This window comes from Lolium rigidum, chromosome 1, assembly GCF_022539505.1.
Source record: "Lolium rigidum isolate FL_2022 chromosome 1, APGP_CSIRO_Lrig_0.1, whole genome shotgun sequence".
Taxonomy (NCBI): Eukaryota; Viridiplantae; Streptophyta; class Magnoliopsida; order Poales; family Poaceae; genus Lolium; species Lolium rigidum.
In genome coordinates, this window is record NC_061508.1 from 66,493,743 (window position 1) to 66,507,042 (window position 13,300).

A 13,300-nucleotide genomic window follows, 5' to 3' on the forward strand; every position below is an offset into this window, starting at 1 on the left:
CCCTTCGCAAACCCTCCCCCGCCGCCGCCGCCGCCGCCGCCGCCCCTCTCCTCGCGGCCGCATCCTACGCCCACCCCATCCCCCATCCCCTTCCTGCCACCTTCCCCGTCCCCCATCCAGCGGCTGCCGTCTTCCTATCCTCCCGCGCGGTGCCCTTCTGCCCTGCGCCCCGTGCCCTTCGGCGCGGCACCAAGGACCCGTTCGCCGCTCCGCCGGCCCGGTAGCTGGTACCTTCTTCGCCCCTCTTGCCCGTCCTCGCCTCTGCCCGTGCCCTAAGGCCCTCGCGGTGATCCTCCGCTGCTATGGCGCGGCTGCCGCTGCCGCCAACTCCACCATCTATCACCCTCGTCAAGAAAGAGCCCGACGCCGACACCAAAGCCGCCGCCGCCGCTCGCACGCCCCACCCGCTTACCCACAGGAAGCCCCGCCGGGACCGCCTTCCCCTTCCCGGAACCCCAATTCAGCCGTTTCTCACGCCCCAAACTATCCCATCTGCCACTTCAACACCCGATTCCTTCACCATCAGGCGATGCAGGGAGCTGGGCCTGACGCCGGAGACCCTACCCACCTCCATAAAGCGCGAGCCTGACGCCGACGGCAAGGACGCAGGAGGGAAAACATTTGGCACGCCACCACCCAAGAAGCGCCGCCGCCACTGCCTGTCGGCAACCCCGAGCCAGCCCCTCTTCACGCCCGGAATCACCCAGCCGGACAATTCAAGGGCAGATTCCTCGGCAGACAAGTGGTGGAGCGAGCAGCCCGGCCCAACGCCGATGACCGCAAATGCCTCCGTCAAGCGTGAGCCCGGCACAGACGCTGGCAAGGCCGCGGGAGGGAAATTGGTTGAGAGACGGCGCCCCTACCCCCACGCAAGGCCCACGGCAGCTCAAACCCCCACAATGTGGCTCAACCGCGGCCGCCTTGGCCGTCTCCTCCACAACCTAACTCGCACGCACCGCTGGCGTGACGCCGCCGGGGTCTTCTCTGCGCTCCTACCTGCCTTCCAGCACCCTGACTCCTCTGAGGAGGCCCACAGCATTTTCGTCGTAAGCACAACATGCCTTTGTAATATTTATTTATGGCAGCTCGACCTACTGTTTTCTAATGAAGCCACTTGCTTGATTGAAGGCTGCGATGGATATCCATAGGAAGCTCGAGGAGGACAGCGGCAAGAGGCGCTATTACCTCAGGACCGAGAAGATCTTCAATGTGTGGTTACCGCGGCTAGCTTGGTTGCCCACTTCTGCAAAAGTAAGCCCCTAATTTCTTGTCAACCTACTAAGACTAATGCAATCATTAATTTGTTAATTTGCTGATTTTAGTATATGCCATGATTGAAACATTGCCCACTTCTACAAAAGTAAGCTCCTAGTTTGTTGTCAACCTACTAAAACTAATGCAATCATTAATTTGTTAATTGGCTGATTTTTAGTATATGCCATGATTGAAACATTGCCCACTTCTGCAAAAGTAAGCTCCTAATTTGTTGCCAACTTAAGACTAATGCAATCATTATAATTAGTTAATTGGCTGATATTAGTATATGCCATGATTGAAACTAGAAATACAACAAGATCTGAACAAACACCTGAAACTAAAACCATGGTTTGCTATAATCTTTAGTATCACCAACAAGTACCATTTATAGCCTATGTGGATATTTCCAGGAAGGACATTGAATTCCAAGTCCAATAGGAATCAGCACTTTTTGTTCAGTTTGGTATGAGCAAGTGCATCAAATTTCCTCACTGTACCTTTTATTTGGGGTTTGGAGAAATTTTATGGGGAAAGGGCATTTTCTCTTAAGTCTCCAACTCGTTGGAAATCTTCTGCAGACAAGTGTGTATAGGGCAGGTATCTTTGCTAAGGCAGATACCATTGAAGCCCTTCTGGCATGCGTGCGCTATGTTAGAGTATTCAATTCGGACCCTCCAGGATATAGTAAATCTCTGATATCTGGCAAATCTCCAATATCTGGTAACGCGCTAGCCTGCAGCCTGCTCAACTGTGAGCTCTGCCCTCTAATGCACCTTCCTCTTGCTGCTACCCGAACTATGTAGCATTTCCGAAAACCATGGGTGGTCCTTTAGTAGAACAACATGAAGTTAGGGTGAGATAAAAATGGAAAGTGTATTGCAGTGTTCCTATTTAGGTTCTACAAAAGCATATTATTGTTTATGTTTTCTTATGCGTTTTCTACAAAGTTATATACCTATTACCTAAGCTTTCCAATGTTTTTCTTATTCCTGTGTTTTTATTCTTATATTTTACATGGGCCTCTTATAGATTTTAAATTCACGCACGGAGTTCTGTGAGCAAATGTGTTTTTAATCCATTGTGGTCTGGTAGTATTGTATATTGTTCCCCATTAAAAGATCAAGACTTCAGAAAAATACCACCGGAAGATTGGCCTTGAGAAAAATACCAATGAAAGTTTACTCCGTTATTGAAATATAGCATCACCGTGAACTCCACGTGAATTGGAGCTAAAAACAAATGAATCAGGGGGAAAGTATGAGGGGATTAAGGGAAAAATATAAGAGTTCTGTCCATGAAACTTCAGCAGCATACATCCCCTCTCAAATCTCTGCTCGATTGTCTTAGCAACTATAGAATCCACAAGAATAACTCTACACCATCAACATGAAAACAAGAGGGAACGAGAGAAGAGAGGGTGGAGGGAGGGTGCACCATGAGGAGAGGCTGGAAGAGCCGCCGCCGGGAGATACGCCGCTGGCGGTGGTCTTTGCGCTCCCCTCCTTGCTCTGTTGCCTGAGTTAGAGTTAGGTGCGTGGATGAGGTGGGGCTGAGAGCTGATGGTTTCTAGTCAATTTGGCCCAGCTGATGAGGTGGTGGGGCTGAGAGCTGATCTGGTTTCAGCTAATTTGGCCCAGCTCACGTGGACTTCACGGTGATGGTAGAAATCAGCAACGGAGCAAGGTTTTGGTGGCATTTTTCTAAAGCCCAATCTTTCAGTGCTATTTTTCTAAAGTAAGGATCTTTTGATGGTATAGAACCAATTTTCCCTTGTATATTTAGGTTGGCTGTAATGTCAACCTCAACATGTGATGCGGTGAAAGCAGTGAATCAAAACAAAGTGACATCATATGGTTATGTTCTACATCAACTGAATATTAAGGTCCTGGCATTAGCTTAACAATGAGATCATGATATACGTCATAAATCTTCAGTTCTAATTGTGTGCTGGTTTCTGTTTTACCTCTGATCCAACTGAATATTAAGGTCATGGCATTAGCTTAACAATGAGATCATGATATACGTCATAGATCTTCAGTTCTAATTGTGTGCTGTTTTCTATTTTACCTCTTATCTATTCCTTTGTCCGATTTGTTAATAAATCTAAAACCATCATGCTCTTTTGTATTGCTTAACCCTGTTTATTTGTTTGACAGAAACACTTGGTTAAACTCGAACGGGCACTATTTTATCTTTCACAAGAGAAAATCGATGATGCATACAATTCAACAAGAGCGTGAGTTATCTGCTCTCTGTCAGTGTTTACTTTTGTCATGTCTTATACACACTTTGACATGTCATTTTTTGGGGAATACCTTGATCTGTAAACTGTAATAAGCGAATTGCCATGCCATCTTGGTGGTTGTTACAGTGTATATACCTAATTCAGTTACTTCTGTAATGAAATATCAGCCTATCAGGTTAAATCCAGATGTTGTTTACACTTGTTATCAGGCATGAAAGGACTTGATTACCTAGGAGGAACTAGGAAACTTTTCATTGAGAGTATAATCCATTTTGAGCCAGGTATTTGTGAGAGTGACAGGTTGAACCGCATTTCTTTGTCATCTTGAACTAGATTTTGCACACTGTTCTGCTTGAACCATATTTTGGCATTTGAAGTGGTTCTAACATGATGGCCCACTCTCCAGAGCTACCTGGTGCTCACATTGACAGACACATCACAGGACAAATGGATGCAATTTTCACAGATACTGTCCGGTATGGCAGAGTTTAGCTAGCGATGTGACAGATGCTAGCTAGAGGCCCAATGTCCAACGTAGTAGAGGCTAGCTTGACTGGCCTACATAGCAGAGCTAGGGTTTGCGGAGTGTGGTGATAGCTAGCGGAGAGTGGCTGTCAGACCTTAATCGATGAGTAACTTTGTTCCCAGACAAGGTGTGGTCATCACGTTAGAGCTACTTCAGATGCTAAAAATGTTGTTCAGAGTAGATCAGTGGAATCATTTGTGCAAAATCTGGCTGGAAGTGTCACCAAGAATAAATGTGGTTCAACCTGTCACTGTTCACTACATTAGAAATACCTGGTTCAGTGTGCAATTTATTCTTTCCATTGGAATTTATTCTTTCATTAATAGAAGAAATAAGCACCTGAATTCAAGTTGAAGAGGAGTCTAACATGAGTTGTGTTAAAAGATTTGGTGTCTTAATTCTGGTAACTAAAATACCTTTCAAATCTTCCTTTTGGATAAGTTAGTTGGTTGTTGTTTTAATTTTCTGTTCCACGAAAATGACTTCTCAATGCGGTGACAAAGAACTGAGAGCTTCTATTGTTTTGCAGACTTATTGGTAAGGATGGACTACAGATGGAACCAACTCTAAATCTGATACATGGCTTGATATCATATGATAAATGGTACTCTGGCTTGCCCAAGGATATGCAACTTGAGGAATTAGATGTTTACAATGAAGCATGCACAACTTCTGAGGCATCTAATGGCCATGAAGAAAGTGGTCTTCAGGATAGCTCAAATGACAGCATTGATGTTGATGATGCCAGTTTTCGTCCTTGCTCTTCAGAAAGTTCTATCAATAATGGGAACATAGACAAAGAGCAGAAGGTCTACAAGAAATATTTCCCTGTTTATTCTGTGAAGGAAAATGATTCAGTTGGTTCAGACGTGAAAGAAGTGGGCTGTACAGATTTTCGAAGCGTATTTTTTAGCACCTCCGATAGCCCTACCTGTGGTTAGTGACACATTCCATGTACTTTTTCAAGATGTTCATCTGATTTTTTTTGTTCCGCTAAGCGCTAAGTACTAAGGTAGTTTTAGAGTTCTGGGGCATCTATTTTTTTGAGCTGAAAACTGTAGGGGAGGCCCTGCCAGTAAATTTTTATTAATGAGACAAAATATGTACATGGAAGTGGGAAGAAGGGAATATACAAAAGGGCTTAGCCCGGGCATAACCCAAAAAGAGTTACAAAGTGTCTAGCCAGGCTATGATATAAGATTTTAGATCATCCTTCACTCTGTAAGAAAGAAGGAAGAGGTCTCTTTTGAAAGAAAAGGACCAGGCCCTAACAGTAGGTGTAGCATTGTCAAAAATAAGAGCATTCTTTTGCTTCCATATATTCCAAGAGGCAGTGGCAAACACTTTTAAGAAGAAGGACCCCCAAAGTTGGATCTAGCAGTAGCAATCATCTGCGGGAGATCAAGATTATCCTCAAGTGCGATGTTGATGGGATGCCAACATTGCCTACTGAAATTACACTTCCAGAAGAGATGATCCCTGGTTTCCAATAAACCATTATCACATAGGCGGTTCACACCGTTATCATTGAGTGTGAAGTTTTTCCTCCTAAGCATATCCATCGTGTTTAGGCGGTCGTTAGCAAGTAGCCAGAAGAAAGATTGATCTTTGGTGTGCACTTCTAGGGCAACTATAGAAGCGACACTGAGTGGTTACGTTACTGGAACATTCTAGAGACATCATAAAGAAACACTGGTTTCGTGTGATATACCATCTAATACATTTTGTCCTTCTAGCATCCACATCAGCACACAATACTGCAACCAGCTGTAACCTTCATTTACTCTTATATTATACATCTGAATCTGAAATATGATTCTGTGATATGTTTTCCAAAGATTACTGAGCAAGTGAGGAGCAAAATTATGAAGAGTCCATAGGCATATAAATTATGCTTGAAAACTCAAGGCTTGTTGCCTCCTTTTGCGTGTGGCAAGTCAGAGTCAGCTTTTGACAAAGGTGCTGGATCTACTGTATAGATGCATCAAATTCTGCGATCGAATCAATTCTTCATCCTTGCTATGTTGCATGTAATTTTTAGCATCATGGCTGTCCCTCATCAGATCATCTAGCCTAATGAATTCGAGCACCAACTAGTCCATTACATCTCTTCATAACTTTTAGATCTCTATCAACCTTATTTTATAGCTCCACATAATTCTGTATTAACATATTATATTTTATTATGTACTTGAAGGATTGGAGAAAAGCTTGTTGCCGTTACGTCTGAGGCGTGCTGCCGGGACTTCAAATGATAGCTTTGATTCATACTGGAAGTACAAGTCAACACCTAATCACTTCTATGTGGATGCAGAAAGATGTCTAAGAGTGGCTCTTCATTCATCGCCACCAGTAATGGCAGCCTTAGTACCATTAATACAGGTACTTGTTTTGCGTATAGCCATACGCGTTCGTCCATAGATTTTGTTTTCATTTGTTAAGACCCTTTCTTGGCTACCTTTCACATGATGTAGATTCTCCTGCTTGGTGATAAACTGAAAGAGGCTCTTTGTGAACTTGAGAAGGTCTGCCACAGTTCAACCACAGCGCTTCCTTTCAGGTTATTAAGGCATCATGTCATTGTCCATCGTGTAAAGAATCTGTTATCTTATATCTCATCTCTCGTTTGATGTTACATGAACATTTTTTGACTATCCTAGCTTTTTGTTATTTGTTCCTTGTCCATATTGAGATAAGCTGCATTGGCTGAAGTTCAGTATTTTAATGCAGATTGCGAGGTAGACTGGTAGAGTATTTTGACCAAAACCAAGTATCAACAATTTCTTGTTGTTATGAGGAAGCTTTGCGGAGAGATCCTACATGCAGCTACTCAGTTAAGAAGCTAATTGAAATGCACAGAAAAGGTTCTGGCTAAAGACATCTCTCACATATCTTTTTACTATTTAATCTCTGTTTTAGCTCAGTAGTTGATTTTATTCTACTTTTATACCGGTACTGCTACTTGCTTAGCAGAATGGGAATGAACAATTTTGAAAGTCCAAATTCCCTGCCAACTAGGCTGTTTGTCAAGGGATAAAATAAATAAATGGACTTTTGTTGAGGAAAGAAAAGAAAATTATGTCCGTGTGCTATTACTCGACAATACCTACCTTAAAAACCACGCCCACAATGCTGACACCTGTTGTAGTAGGAATTATTGGGTTTATGTTGAGGTGCTTGCTTCAACTCGTTTCGACAACTGAAACGTCTCAAGGGTTTACAAGTTTAAGGGTGAATATTTGACACTACAAAGAGTTTGAGCTGGTTATATTTGACCGTACATACCACTATTGACTGAAATACTACAACTACTGGCCCTCTATTGTGACAATAATGAGTTGTAGAAAATGCAAATGTTGTGTAAATACGCTCCTGACTTCGTCAATGGACAAGCATTGTGAAACTACAGTCCCAAATAAAATGTCAGATACTACAAAATGGTGGAAGTATTGTTTGTAGACAGGATGCAAGATATTTTGCTTTACTAAACCGAGGCATTCATGGCTGTTGTGTGCCAGGTGTTCTAGTCTCAACCAACACATACAGTTTTTACTGACACTGGTCGTTTTTTATCGGTAATAACTGAAAATGTCATTAGTTCGATTTCAAATGTTGTCTCCACTGGTAGTAGAAAAGATTGTGGGTGAACTATTTTACAGAACATATAGAACTTAATCCAATATGATATTTATATGAATCTATTACCGTAATCATCAAAGCAGAATATTGAAAGTGGTATAAAAAATTGAACTTCAATGCAAGTACTTGTTTGACTGGTTTCTAAAGTACATTGCTTCTCTATGCAAACTTCAGAAATGTTCACGTTTTGATTATTTTGCTATCAGTTCTTATAGGTGTCATAGCCTAGTTGACTTACATTTTCTTTACCTGTTATTGGTTACCCCCAGGATGTTATAATACGGTCCGGCTACTTGAGTCAATAGCTTTACATCTAGATTCTGTGAATGGGACGCCTTTTATCTGGGAGGAGCTTGTATCATGCTTCCTTCGGCTTTTTTCTGATCGTACTACGGAAAACGAGGATTGTTTTTCATGTAATGTTGAAGGAGATGCAGAAATCAATGCTTCAAGTAGTCTTTCTTCGGTCTTCTGTGAGCAACATAAAAGAGAATCATGGAAGCTCCGATGCAAATGGTGGATGAACCATCATTTCAGCCAAAACAACTATATGTCAGAAACCGAGGAAGGTAATTGCTTGTCCCCCGAGTTCAGTCATTTCTATAATGAATCACATGGTCCTCCACTCCATTTGACTAACTTAGTCAGATAGTGAATGCAATCAACATGACATTGATTTAGTGCAGTCTCTAGTCTGTACGGTCTGATGTTGGGATTTATACATACATGTCTAGTCTACATTTAATGAAAGCAATAAATCTGTTTTTAAAATGAATCCTGGCTCACTTTTAGATTTGAATGGATTTACAGTCTGTAGTCTACTAATACCCTTTATTCCAGCGAGATAAGTCTATCACTGTCTCACTCAGAAAAGCTGTATATTTTGGAACGGAGGTAGTACACTGTACTATTATCGTCTGGGCAACTATCATTAGTAAATAATATGACATGATGTTGCAAAATTCACAGTTTCTTGCAACTCAAATTTTACTCGAGGTGTAGACAGTTGTATGGCCGTGGCATGATATCAGTTTCACTCCTGTGTTGCAACCAGCCAACCACAGATAATGAGTTTTTTCTGTGTTGTTACAGGTGACTGCAAGCTCCTCGCTTGCAAGGCAGCCTGCGCTTCTCACCTGTTTGGGCCGAGGTTCCAGTATGTCAAAGCAGTTGAGGGCTATCTTTCCAAGCAAGATATGGACGAATTTGGATTTTTGTCGAGGAACATGGAGAATTCTGTTAAATTATTACAGAGTTTGGAGAAACTACGTAATGACTCCGGTTTAGTTTAATATGCCCTTTTTTTGTTGCATAGTATACTTTATGCTGTTGTTGTAACTTGTAGGTACAATTATGACATGATACCTTTAGATCCCCCGAATATGAGGTTCGTTTTTTGTAGAGTGGGGAAATCGAGAGCAATATATTGTTAATCTGGCGGTGGTGAGCCGTAAAAGGAAACAGCGTTGTGTACCAACATATGATCAGCAGCATAAGTTTTTGATAATGAGTAAGCCAAGTGAAAATTTCAATCCATAGTAGTAGTAGGGTTTACCGTCTCACGCGTGAGCCCATAAGACAAGAAAAAGATGGTTTCTTACTTTTGATTCGATGTACATCCAAGAAACAAATACAAGCCATGTATGTATTCGTACTGATCACAGAAGGCGTTAAAACCATGTTCTAGGGGCTTGACTGTAATTGTACTGCAGGTATGCAACGAATCGTAAAGGCAGATGATCAACCAACAACTCTTATTGTAGCCCATACCAACCTGCCGATCCTACAAATGTACATCAGCTCTGCGCGTTCTCCAGTTAGTTGGAAGACGTCCGCGCCGCCTCTTCCTCCATCCCACCCATGTTGTTGGTACCACAGCTAGGGCATGTGTACCGCCTCTGCAGCTCCTCAGCAACTGAATTGAGCACTTTCTCCATTTCGGCCACGCGCTTGTGTCCAGTCAAGGAAAGCTTATCACGGAGGAAGACGGAACAGAAGCCTGTATAAATGCACAAACGTAGTGAAATAACTACGGAGACAGCTGGTAAAAAGGATATCCCCCGACCTCCTGCAACTGCTTCGTCTCATCCATCACAGCCTCTATTAGAGCTCTCTTTGCTTGGGCATCAGCCAGTTCCTGACAGACCTGAAAAACAAGGCAACAAAAATCATTACGGAAATACTGCTTGATATCAAATACTAATACACATTCCTACAAAAATCATTATGAGAAACACTATAACTTGGAACTAGTTCTCTCTGCCATATGCAGCAGTACCATCATCATTTGCCTCACGACCTGCAGGCCGACCAATTCCTTTGGTCCTTAGTGCTTTGATCATACAGTACAAAAAATTTCTTGGAAAACATGTAGCATAACCAATACTACCTCTGTTCCAAAATATAAGACGTTTTGTTAGGCTAAAACACCCTACCAAAACATCTTATATTTTAGACAGATGTACTATTTTTTTATCAGAGTATGTGCCTACCTGGGCTACTATATATTTTGCACCTTTAATGAACAACATCATATTAGTTTCTTTATCTATGAAGATAAATGCACATAATACTCACATGCCTAGGCGCACAGGTTCACAGCATGTAAATTTTAGTTTGGTGACATACAGAGCATTAGCTGTCACTCAAACATGTTGTGGTCTTCCACATTAGTTGTTTATCATCGATGCTCTCATGAACTAAACAAGTGCAACAGCATCCCATACATTAAATACTTCTGCAATACCACATTTTTGGGTGGAGGAATGGAGAAAAACCTGTTTATGATCAAGCAGATCCTTTTGATACTCCTCCTCCAAGGCATGCATCTCAGCCTCAATATTGCTCAACTTATCAGCCAGATCTGTCACCATGTCTTCTGATTCAGCAGTTTCATTCTTGTCGCTCACATTATGACCTGCAAGGTGAACATTTCACTCTAAGCGGGAACAAGATAACATGTCTATACAGCAAAAGACACTGATGACAAATCATAAAATCAAATGGGAGCTCTATCATGCAATTCATATCCTTTACACATTTGCAGAAAACACAGTTAACAAATTAGTCACAAAAGAACAAAGACCACAGTAACTTGTATTTCCAGAAGCAATTTAGATCCGTAAGTACTCCCTATGTTCCATATTATTAGTTGTCGGAAGTTTTACAAAATCAGCGACTAACTAATATGGAACGGAGGGAGTATATACACAACACTGAATCGAACATTCTGAAGCTTTTCTTTATCTTCAATCACAAGTTTATACTATCATGGAGAAATATAATTAAATAGGATCTTATCAGCCATCGCCTTATTATGGCAATCTTAGTCTTCTACAGCACAACAGAACACCAGATTGACCCGACTAAAGACAATATTAATGCATAACATAGAAGTACAATATCCATAGTTCATTTTCTATAAAAGAAAATAAACAACTATGTATAAGCAATGAACCAGAAATAAAACGGATGCTGCAAATTTACAGGAACCCCTTCTTAAGGGATTCAAGTAAACGAAGTTACAATGCTTACCATCTGTTCCCTTGCCTTGATTACCATCTGCTACCTTGCCTTGCTCACCATCTGCTGACACTTCAGAGCATTTCCTTGCTAATTCAGCAGAAGCCATCTGTTGAAATTGCCTGCAAAGGAGAAACATAGTTTACCACAAGATATTTTGCATACAATAAATTTCCAACATAAGTTTCAGCTAGCAGGTAAAGCAAATAGTACCAAATGGACATAAACAAGGAAAAGCAGAGAGGTGATTCTGCTAGACTTTTTTTGAAGAATTAAAAATAACTTAGCAGTGTTCCTCAATAAGCGTTGTTTGCCATCTTTACAAGTTTATAATTAAATGAAGCTCCCCAGATTAAAACAATTACTGAAATATGGAGAAACACTGCACTAGACTTCATATATCACAATAATTTTGAGATCCACACATAACAAAGCAACAAGCTCCACCGTCCCCGCCCAGTTTTACAAAGTTTAACATAAAACAAACCATAGGAAAAAGCAGGTGCCGAAACAAAGTTCACCGCAACACAGCTACTTATTACATCGCCAAACCACAGTCCAACCACAGAAACAGCATTTTAGGCTCACCACCTAAGCGTGATTCTCAAATCAGTCTGTCAGTCTCCCTACAACTGGCGGCCAGCCATGACGACGTGAGTAAGCCTCATTGTTAGTTTGAACAGGCATAAGCGCAGTACTCGGCTAGCTGATGACCATGGTCTTCTACAATACCAGCAAACAACAGATGCAGCACCAACTAGAGGTGGTTGCATATGCAGGAAACGACATGGAGTTGTCACAGGCAAAAAAAAAAAAAATTTGCATACCTTATCCTTGCATTCATTTCAACCATCTGGCTGATGAACTCGTCTCTGAAACAACCATGGAAATGTTAGCCGCCCGCGACCAGAAACACTATCCTACAGTAATTCCTACTACTGGAGCACAAGAGAAACAGCCAATACAGAGAGTTCATCCGGCTCACCTCTCACTGTCTTCCTTGCTCTGCAGAGACATTACATCAAGCACCAATAGCGCAGCCCCACCGACGCCAATCATACATACGCACAGCACCAAAAGCACAGAAGCGTGTCAGGTTAGAGCAACAGAGACTAGTAGGATTTAGGAACCTGATTGGCTGCGATTTGCGAGGTTTCTGACCTTAAGCTCCTCCAGCTCGGAGCCCAGCTTCGCGATCTCCTCCTGGAGATGCGAGATGGTCGCCTGCACGCGCCGAAATTGAAACCAAATCAGGCGAACTGGGCAGTGATAAACGGGGACATGATTCGCCGATTCGGGGCGAGCGAGGAAGATGGGGAGGTACCTCGAGCGCCTGGATGGTCGCGGCGGCGATGGAGGCCTGCACCTGGCTCCCGCGCAGGTCCGTCTCCGCGGCCTCCCGCGCGCGCTTGGCGGCGTCGAGCTCCGCCGTGGCCGCGTCGGCCGCCGCGAGCACGTCGTCGAGGCGCCGCTTCAGGCCCGACACCGTGCGCTCTGCAATCCGAGCGGAGGTCAGGCGAGGGAGCGCGCGCGCGAAACCCTAGGTGCTTACGGCGTGGCGGGGCGGTGCGGCGAGAGGGAGGGGAGCGCGCTTACCGCCGTGGGACTTCTCGGCGGCGAAGTCGCGGATGATGGACAGGAGCTGCTTCTGGGGCTCGGCGCCCGGCGCCGACGCCGATGCGGCCATGGGGGGAGAGTAGAGGGCGAGGGTTGCGGAGCGTCCTTCTGGAAGGTTCTCGAGGGTTCGGGAGCGAGGGTTTGGAGAAGAGAAGCGGGAATGGAGCGGCCGACTGGCGCTGTTGGACAACCGGAGCTCTCTGCAGGCTCGTGGACAAGTCTAAGTGGGCTTTTTGCTCTCTATGCAGCGGAGTATTGTTTGGGCCTCGAAGCCCATCCCATCCCGTAACTCGAAACTTTCATAAAAAATCAGAAACAAAAAAGTAGCAGTCCGAGCCAATGTTTTCAGTATCAGGATCCTAGGTGGTATGGTCTTGCTGTTGACAGTATCATACCATAGGATCGTATCATAGTATCATGATACTATATTATTTATTTCTCCAAAATATAATTAATTTATGTATTATGTATCGTATTTTCAATAGATTACCATA

At 43.1% G+C, this 13,300-nt stretch overlaps 2 protein-coding genes across 2 annotated transcripts; one reads left to right on the forward strand and one right to left on the reverse strand.

The window, feature by feature from the left end:
* The first annotated feature begins 237 nt into the window (after positions 1 to 237).
* On the forward strand, positions 238 to 9,123 carry LOC124685458. Its single transcript, XM_047219812.1, has 9 exons — positions 238 to 1,046; positions 1,129 to 1,251; positions 3,414 to 3,493; positions 4,558 to 4,964; positions 6,226 to 6,410; positions 6,503 to 6,588; positions 6,759 to 6,892; positions 7,937 to 8,236; positions 8,760 to 9,123. The coding sequence occupies exons 1-9, from the start codon at positions 303 to 305 to the stop codon at positions 8,957 to 8,959; spliced, it is 2,259 nt and encodes a 752-aa protein (XP_047075768.1). The 5' UTR covers positions 238 to 302; the 3' UTR covers positions 8,960 to 9,123.
* Positions 9,124 to 9,353: 230 nt separating this feature from the next.
* On the reverse strand, positions 9,354 to 12,552 carry LOC124674837. Its single transcript, XM_047210895.1, has 8 exons — positions 12,514 to 12,552; positions 12,351 to 12,413; positions 12,175 to 12,194; positions 12,017 to 12,061; positions 11,202 to 11,311; positions 10,445 to 10,584; positions 9,725 to 9,813; positions 9,354 to 9,617 (listed from the first exon to the last, which is right to left on the reverse strand). The coding sequence occupies exons 4-8, from the start codon at positions 12,040 to 12,042 to the stop codon at positions 9,485 to 9,487; spliced, it is 498 nt and encodes a 165-aa protein (XP_047066851.1). The 5' UTR covers positions 12,043 to 12,061; positions 12,175 to 12,194; positions 12,351 to 12,413; positions 12,514 to 12,552; the 3' UTR covers positions 9,354 to 9,484.
* Positions 12,553 to 13,300: the final 748 nt, after the last annotated feature.

Excerpts from the sequence above, each read along its gene's own strand:
- LOC124685458 (XM_047219812.1), top strand. The coding sequence starts at position 303 with ATGGCGCGGCTGCCGCTGCCGCCAACTCCACCATCTATCACCCTCGTC. Across the intron at positions 6,411-6,502 it reads CCTTAGTACCATTAATACAG|ATTCTCCTGCTTGGTGATAA; the intron begins GTACTTGTTTTG and ends CACATGATGTAG. Across the intron at positions 6,893-7,936 it reads AATTGAAATGCACAGAAAAG|GATGTTATAATACGGTCCGG; the intron begins GTTCTGGCTAAA and ends GGTTACCCCCAG.
- LOC124674837 (XM_047210895.1), bottom strand. The coding sequence starts at position 12,042 with ATGGTTGAAATGAATGCAAGGATAAG. Across the intron at positions 11,312-12,016 it reads GAAATGAATGCAAGGATAAG|GCAATTTCAACAGATGGCTT; the intron begins GTATGCAAATTT and ends TCTCCTTTGCAG. Across the intron at positions 9,618-9,724 it reads CAGTTGCAGGAGGTCGGGGG|GCGCGTGGCCGAAATGGAGA; the intron begins ATATCCTTTTTA and ends GACTGGACACAA.